The sequence below is a fragment of the Mytilus edulis genome, chromosome 11 (assembly GCF_963676685.1).
Source record: "Mytilus edulis chromosome 11, xbMytEdul2.2, whole genome shotgun sequence".
In the NCBI taxonomy this organism is placed as follows: Eukaryota; Metazoa; Mollusca; class Bivalvia; order Mytilida; family Mytilidae; genus Mytilus; species Mytilus edulis.
In genome coordinates, this window is record NC_092354.1 from 54203480 (window position 1) to 54212949 (window position 9470).

At 35.4% G+C, this 9470-nt stretch overlaps 2 protein-coding genes across 2 annotated transcripts in view; both read right to left on the minus strand.

Moving 5' to 3' along the window:
• Nucleotides 1-9201, minus strand: part of LOC139494384 (zinc finger protein 721-like) — a 30000-nt gene extending 20799 nt beyond the window's left edge. Inside the window, exon 1 of the mRNA XM_071282547.1 lies at nt 8621-9201. Coding sequence (XP_071138648.1) covers nt 8621-9077 — 457 coding nt within the window. The 5' untranslated portion in view covers nt 9078-9201. The remainder of the gene's footprint in view (nt 1-8620) is intronic.
• LOC139495829 (zinc finger protein 235-like) lies at nt 6837-8644 on the minus strand. The gene has a single exon (XM_071284216.1). It carries the CDS (start codon nt 8549-8551, stop codon nt 7544-7546), a length of 1008 nt encoding a protein of 335 aa, XP_071140317.1. The 5' UTR covers nt 8552-8644; the 3' UTR covers nt 6837-7543.
• Nucleotides 9202-9470: the final 269 nt, after the last annotated feature.

The following is a 9470-nucleotide window of genomic DNA, read 5'->3' on the forward strand; positions in this document are numbered from 1 at the left end:
GTTCTATCTTTGGAAACTTGTAGGATTCTCGCTGCTGTTTTTATTGAATGGGTGCAATTTTTAAAAAGTACTGTGACGTTATGTTGTTCTTTTTAATTCCACAAGGCACAACAATTTATCATGATCTATCAGTGGCGGATCCAAGGTGGGTCTCATACACCTAATTGCTATTTATTCCATTCCGGATAAGTTCTAAAATTACACAACTTTTTCATCGAGTTGAAGCTATCTGGGACCCTGTTTAAATAATGCCCCATGCATGATACTTTTTAATGAGATTTGTTTAAACCACCGTAAATACTTCAATCAAAATATTTTTTTACTTCAATTTTAATTTCGAAAAAGTGGATCATCTTCTATCAAAGTTTTTTAATGGTCGCTTTCTAAAGTTTTTCCTCCCTCAGCTCACTACTGGTAACCTCTATTTTCGGCGGCATTGTAGGATTTAATAATGTCCCAAATGAAATAGTGTCCACCGGACATTATTCCCTAGTAAATATGGTCCCTGGACTATATTTGCTTATTTATATGTGTCCTTGACACATTTTTCTATGAAAAACTGTCCTCGGGTATGAAAAAGTGTCCATGAAAGTGAACATAATTAAATACTATACTTCTGCGATTAGATGTCCACCACATTTTATCCTCCTGAACTTTTTTTTATATATACAATGTATGATTAAATCACATCCATTGCTAAGTTATATTACTGAATGTATTTTTATCAATTCTTGCTAATTTTTAATACACTAATTTTGTTCTTTGACAGGAATTAGTTACTTAAGTTATCTCATTGGCACTCATACCATGCTGATCTTCTTTAATTTAGATTATTACAATATATATATATATATATATACAATTATTCAAAATGAAATAAGTAACAGATGTAGGTAAACAAAATAATTTCATTTTCAAAACTTCATATGATGTCAAACAATTAATAATTGAATTACAAACATTTATATCATTAGAAATATTCATATATATGCTAGCTTAGATTTGCATTTAGTATCAAGATATTTCTTATATAATTATACATTTCTCTGTATTCCTTTCCATCCATTTTTTCATTTTTGTTTTGTTTATATTAATCAATTTCTATTTAAAGTCTTTAAACTTTCTTATTTTATTAAAATTCAACCATAATAAAACATTATAATGACCATTGTATTACTTCCCTTGGAGGACACAATTTGTTAATAATAGTATAGGATTTAATAATGTCCCCCATGAAATAGAGTCCTCTATTTCATAACATTTTGTAGTCGAGTGGACACTATTTCATAGATATTGCTATGACGATTTGTCCACTTAGGGGACAATATTCCATGGCAATGGACATTATTGAATACCTAAATTCTAGGAAAAAGTGTCCATATGGACACTATTTCCCAGGACACTATTATGTCTTACAGCATGACCCAAACAGGAAGTTGTGTAAATGACTGTTTTTCCCGGATTGGACTAAATAGCGATAAGGTGTATTGGGGTCTAAGCGTGACGAGGGATTGCCGATTTTTTTGTAAGCGTGACACGTACAAGTCAAATTATTGTGTCATGAAAACGGGAAATGAGGTCTAGCGGGACTCGGGAAATGACAAAAAAAATAGAATTGCTTACGTACATAGTGTAAGCGGGATACGAGAATCTGACAAAACAGTAAGCGGGATCCGGGATCGGAACCCCCCAGTGAGACCCCCTCCAAGGGGAGGGTTGGAATCCCCTTTTAGTGTACGATCAATGCATTTGTATGGGGACATGTAGTTGGAACCTTTATTGTGGGTTGCGACCCCACTTTAAAAATCGCTTGATCCGGTCCTGTCTATGATCATATATAATGGGCCTATTTGTCCATTTAGATAAACTTACTTTTTCGTCTGCCAAGAGAATATACGTCCAGGGAATGAAACCAAAGTTATCATGATTTTCTTTCTTTACACTGAATCGCCGTTCTATTTCGGCGCACTCCTATGTAGGATCATGTTTTTGATGAATTATTTCAGAGTAACAACTTGCTACAAATAATTATTGGCTGCTCGAAGTTTCATTTCTTGACAACTCAACGTGACAACATGTATACATTGAGAAAATTAATGCTGGACTATGATTTAGCTTACACCAAAATAAAAGCGTTCATCAATGTTATAATACTGAAGAGAAATGTCTATGATATGGAAATTATTATATGTGATATAAATTAGAAATGACAACTGTAACTGTGTAGATATATTGTTGGTAGGATATTTACATTTCTATCGAACCAATTTTATTAGTACATCGTTGTTATTGTGACCGTGACTCAGTGGCGGATCCAGAAATTTTCATAAGTGGGGGCCCACTGACTGACCTAAGAGGGGGCCCGCTCCAGTCACGCTTCAGTGATTCCCTATATAAGCAACCAATTTTTTTCCAAATAAGGGGGGGGCGGGCCCCCTGCCCCCCCCTAAATCCGCCTCTGATCGTGTATATGTATCAGTGGTCTCGCTAGCCCAAAATAGAAGGGCGCTGCGCCCTGGGTGCCCTCAGCCGCGCCCTGGGTGCCTTCATCCGCGCCCTTCTGCCCTGACGTCTTTTTCCAAAATTATCTTGTGCCGTTTTGGTAAAATTTTGTTTCATCGATTTCTGATCTCCAAGTTAATTACATATATGACACCTGTGTGATTGCCCCCAGGTTAATCATGTCCTTACAATCAATTACAATGATAAAGACTTCAAAGGTGTTAATAACTAGGTAATTTAATTAGGACAATGTATCTTTTTGTCATACTTTTGATGAATGTGTCAGCTTGGGTCGGCATTTTCGATCTCCAAGTCACAATGGAAGAGCGTATAAATGAAGACTTTCATGACTTTAGAATTGAATTTAAGTCATCAAAATAAAACTATGCCTTTACAGAAATGCCTTCCATCTCAACTTGTTAGCGACAAGCACAGTGTGGATTAAACTTGTTAAAACCCTATGAATTGTCACTATATACACTTGACAAAAGACAACAGTGTCAGTGGATCATCTGACAGAGGTGGCAAATACATTTATATAGGTAAAGATAAACGTATAAGATGGGATAAGGGACGAGTTGACACCAGACAATCGATCAATAAAGGATAAAAAACTTAATTCAAATTTTTGGGGGGTGGGGGTCAAAATTGCTGCAAGTTTTGTATATATCCTTATTGGTCAATCAATTTTTCACAAATTAAGTTAAGAGGGGAGTAGGGAGGGGATCCCGCTATATATAATAACCTTGTTCTATAGATATATGAAATATGTAATATGCACATTGATCTAGACAGGCGAACCAGTCTAGGGAGGGGGTAGTGAAAAAACTATATGAATGAAGTTTTTTTATCCTATACATTGAACTTTTTATGTCGTCCCTAATGCGATACATAGAGATTAATACATTTTGTACATGGCCTTTTCCATATCGGCCAGGGTATCACTCTGATAGCTCCATATCAGCCCGAGACGTAAACTGATTTTTATAGTTCTTTCTTATGTTGTACTGTTATACTTTATTGGTATAAACATTGATTTTGTTATCAGTAAATTAAAAGCCAACTAAATATTACTAGTATGTTATATACATACACATATTCATGGATCTACAATCTGTCGATACCTGTAACTTCGCATTGCACAAGGTCATGCTTTTCTCTGGCTGTTTATGACGTCTTTACACTAAATCCATTGGTTGTTGGATGTGTACGGATTGATAGTTTAGTCTTAGATGTATGATTTTTTTATTAGTTGTTAGTGGCTTTGAACTAGCTGTCAGATAACTGCAAGTACTCTCAGAACTGTTCATTGTGTCTTTTTGTGTTGGGATGTTTAAGTACTTGGCCACGTCCACTTGTAATTTTGTCCATCTGATGAGTTAAGCCTTTTTCAACTGATTTTTATAGTTCGTTCTTATGTTGTACTGTTACACCACAGTCCCAGGTTAGAGGGAGGGTTGGGATCCCGCTAACATGTTTAACCCCGCCACATTATGTATGTGCCTGTACCATGTCAGGAGCCTGTATTTCAGTGGTTCATAGCCAGAAATTAGTAGGGCTTTTGCTAATTAATATTCATAATATGTAAATGAGAATTGTACCACGTGATTATAGTTTGAACTAGACTGGCTTGACATCGTTAAAATCTTTAAAACACGGATATTATAAGTTGCCCGTCACAAAGTCCTTGTTTATAATCATTCTGATATTTCCGTAAAGTTGCTAGGCGGTCAAAATCAAAACAATGAACGCGGAATTTTTCGTGTTCTCGTGAGTTTATTCTTCTTAAAATATTGGTATTTTAACTTTACGTGGGAACCTAGAGTTCAACGACTACACATACAAGGTTTGGACTTGCTTATTCTTTGGACATCCAAGTTTCAAGTTTCACCCCGGCAACTTGTTTGTCTAGTGACCTTGTAAGCCAATTTTCAACATGAAGTTTGCAAATTTGACGTTTCAGTCATTTTAGCCTGTATTTTATATTGCAATGTTAAAAGCCTCTCGCTTCGATTTTCAAAATAGCTCAGGAACCTTGATTTTTGCAACGACAGTCATTATGTTTCGTTTAAATGGTGTATATTGTTGTGTATATTTATTTTCTGTCCCGGCAACCTGTCTATCACTTAAATTAAAGTTAAAATAGACATTGTGTTTTAAAAATCCCTATCATTTCAATATAATTTCCGTGACCGGACCCGTATCCGATTTTATTAGTATAATATTCAAATGAGCAAAGTGGCGTTGATTTCTGGATATGTGTCGTTTGTTTGTGTGTTACATATTTGTTTTTCGTTTATTTTTTTTTAAATAAATAAGGCCGTTAGTTTTCTCGTTTGAATTGTTTTACATCGTCTTATCGGGGCCTTTTATAGCTGACTATGCGGTATGGGCTTTGTTCATTGTTGAACTGTGTAGATGTAGAGGGGGAATAGGACCTTTATCGGGACTCCGGGATCGGGTGTTTTTAAGCTCGGGATTTCGGGATTGACCCTTTCGGGATCCGGGAATCCTTTTTTTCGGATTTCGGGATGTCGGGATTTGCTTTATTTAAATTCGGGACCTCGGGATTTCGTTTTTTCAAGTCCGGGATTTCGGGATCAAGACCCCTCCTATCCCCCCTCGATGTAGGTTCAGTATGTGGTTAAAGTTTTTATATATTTTAAATAACTTTGTCAAACCGTCGTATGATTTTACGATATCTGGACAAAAACTGTTTATGGTCAAAAGAGTATCCAGCGCATCTGACATGACGAAATTATATATGATGAATTTTCCCGTAATTTATGGATTTTTTCTCGAAGAAGTTACATTCTGAGGTTAACATTTGGTACATATAAATTATTTATAAAACCGTGGTCAAAGTTAATGAAACTTTCTTGAAGGAAAACGCGTATAGCGCAAGAATAAATTTCCATCCTGGTATCTATGATGTCGAGTTAATTTACATGATATAAACCTCCATATTTTGTTATGAAACTTGAGCAGAAATTAAATGAAAATATTTGATTTGTTTAAATCCTTTAATGGACTGATAAATGAATAAACTTTTACGGGGAGAAATTTCAGGCGAAAACCAGGGTTCTATTTACACATTTTAATATTGCACCTGAACAACTCAGAAAATTAATCATTTCATGTTTTTTTACGATTCTAAGGGACGACATCAAAAGATCAATGTAAGATAAAAAACTTAATTCAAATAGTTTGGGGGTGGGGGGGGGGGTTGAACTGCTGCAAGATTTGGTTATCCGACATTGATTTTTACATATATCCATATGGGTCAATCAATTTTTCCCAAATTAAGTTAATAGGGGGTAGGGGGGTCAGTGAAAAAACTATTTGAATTAAGTTTTTTATCCTTCATTGAACTTTTGATGTCGTCCCTAAATAAACAATGAATAGATTAAACATAAAAAATAAGCATTTTGAATCTAAAGAATGTTGTTATTGATATGATTTTTCAATGACAGGAATGGTATGTCATTCTCGATAACTTAAAAACTTCCGGAGGCTTAGCACCCGCTCATCTACTACCAGCTGGTTCATTGGCCTGGATCAAATAGGACCGAGGTTCGGGCGTACATTTAAAAATGACCTAGCTACGCCACTGTCTAATGTGTCTGCAAATAAGAAAGCCGACTAAACCCTTCACCAAACATCACATTATCATACATAATGTGTTCTAATGTAATATGTGTGTTCTCGGCAAATTAGAAAGCCGACTAAACCCGTTAGCAATACATGTATCACATAAATGTTTACATGTATCTCATGCAGGTATTCACTTGTGTCATTGAAAATAACTAAGCCGACTAAACCCTTTAGCAAATATCATATATATGAGGGTTTATCTCCTACGTGTGTTCCTATGTGTTCTCTTGTGGACAGTTGTCTCATTGGCAAGCATACCACATCTTCTTTTGTGTTCTAATGTGTCTTTCTATAAATATATATATATATATATATATAATTAAAAATTACAACTCGCTCTAAACATCCCACCACATAAATGAAAAATTCAAGGTTTATCTCAATAAACAGATATATGGATATATACATGTGCTTAAATGTTCTTACATCTACACAATCTTTATCAATGTTTAATGGATTAATTCGTTAACACAAAAATCCTTTGAACGAGTTTTACCCAAGTTTGTATTCTAAAGTGTCTTTGTAAGTCACAAATTTCAATGAATTCTGACACACATGCAGTAAATACATTCCTGTGATTTTACAGGCTGTATACAATGTATACAAGTCTTGTAATGTGTTTCTGTAAATTACAAAGCCGATTAAAACTTTTACCACATACATAAAACGTATCTCACATATGGGTTTGCATGTGTCTCTGCACATTTTTTATATAACTAAAACGTTTACCACTAAAATCAAAGTAATAAGATTTATCTCCTGTATGTGTTCTCATGTGTCTCTGCACATTTTTAAATATAAATAAAGCCTTTACTTCCAACATCACAGTAATTTTCCTATATGTGTTCTCATGTGTCTCTGTACATTTCTAAGATAACTAAACATTTTACCATCAACATCACAATAATGAGATTTATCGGCTGTATATGTGTTCTCATGTATCTCTGTACATTTCTAAGATAACTAAACATTTTACTATCAATATCACAATAATGAGATTTATCGACTGTATGTGTTTTCATGCGAAACTGTTAACTACTAGGATTGGTAACTCCTTTATCGCGTACATCACAAACATAAGGTGTATCTGCTATATATATTTTCATATGCTTCAATTATGATTATGTGCAAATCAATAAAATGCATAAATTCTTTACCATATATGTATACGTCACAGATCTTACTATAGGTATGAGTTCTCATGTTAATCTGTAAACTACCGTGGCTAAACACTTGACCACTTATATAATTATATCGCTTTCAAGAGGTTTATCACCTGTATTTGTTCTCATGTAAAATACCAGGCTCATTAAACTTTATAACGCATACATCACCGATATAAGTTTTATCGCTATTATGTATTACTAGTATCATGTAAAATACCAAGCTAATTAAAGTTTTTAACGGATACATCACCGATATGAGGTTTATCGCCATTATGTGTTTTTGTGTGATTCTGTAAATGATCAAGCCGACCAAATCCTTTACCGCATACACCACATTCATGAGGGTAATCACCGGTATGTATTCTCATGTGTGTCTGTAAATTACAAAGACGACTAAACTTTTTACCGCATACGTCACAGTCATGAGGTTTATCACCTGTATGTGTTCTCATGTGTCTCTGTAAATCATGAAGGTGAATAAACTTTTTGCAACATACGTCACAGTCATGAGGTACATGTACACTGCCATGAGGTTTTTCACCTGTATGTGTTCTCATGTGCCTCTGTAAATCACGACGCTGACTAAAGCCTTTACCACATACATCACAGGCATGAGGTTTATCGTCCGTATGTGTTTTCATGTGACTCTTTAAACCATCCAGCCGACTAAAGTTTTTACCACATACGGCACAGTCATGGGTTTTTTCACCTGTATGTGTTCTCATGTGCCTCTGTAAATTACGACGCTGACTAAACCCTTTACTACATACATCACAGTCATGAGGTTTTTCACCTGTATGTATTCTCATGTGTCTCTGTAAATTACGACGCTGACAAAAGCCTTTACCACATACATCACAGACATGTGGTTTATCGTCCGTATGTATTTTTATATGCCTCTGTAAATAACGACGCTGACTAAACCCTTTACTACATACATCACAGTCATGAGGTTTTTCACCTGTATGTATTCTCATGTGTCTCTGTAAATTACGACGCTGACAAAAGCCTTTACCACATACATCACAGACATGTGGTTTATCGTCCGTATGTATTTTTATATGCCTCTGTAAATAACGACGCTGACTAAACCCTTTACCACATACATCACAGTCATGAGGTTGTTCACCTGTATGTATTCTCATGTGCCTCTGTAAATAAGGACGCTGACTAAACCCTTTACCACATACATCACAGTCATGAGGTTGTTCGCCTGTATGTGTTTTCATGTGCCTCTGTAAATAACGACGCTGACTAAACCCTTTACCACATAAATCACATTCATGAAGTTAATTGTTCGCCTGTATGTGTTCTCATGTGCCTCTGTAAATAACGACGCTGACTAAACCCTTTACCACATAAATCACATTCATGAGGTTGTTCGCCTGTATGTGTTCTCATATGCCTCTGTAAATAAGGACGCTGACTAAAACCTTTACCACATAAATCACATTCATGAGGTTGTTCGCCTGTATGTGTTCTCATATGCCTCTGTAAATAAGGACGCTGACTAAAACCTTTACCACATAAATCACATTCATGAGGTTGTTCGCCTGTATGTGTTCTCATGTGCCTCTGTAAATAACGACGCTGACTAAACCCTTTACCACATAAATCACAGTGATAAGGTTTTTCACCTGTATTTGTTCTCATGTGAGTCTTTAAATAATTACCAGGCTGTCTAAACCCTTTACCACATACACCACAGACACAGACATGAGATTTATCATGTATATCGTCTGCTTGCGTTTTCATACCTTCTTGTTAATGACTTGCTTAACTGGTCTATCAATTATTCGTCAATTAATCCTCCAAAACATTCATCCTTTCAACATTTTCAATAAGGTTCAACTCCATTAATTGAGTCCGGTTTCAACTCTGTAATTAAAAGCAAATAAATTTAAGACTAAAACTTAATCTGCAGACTGTAGGCACCTCTGTGTAAATCACTGTAACTGTCTATGTTGTTAATGGTGTAACACACTTTATCTTACCTCCTACACATTTATAGGAATATGGATTGGATTTTAAGCGTCCGCGTGAAGACCGTGTATATTTCATATTAGGGTAGTAGGGAGTCGGGACTTATTTTATGCACTGTTAGTAGTGGTGTTACGTCCCTGTATGTACCATATTAGGTTAAAAAGA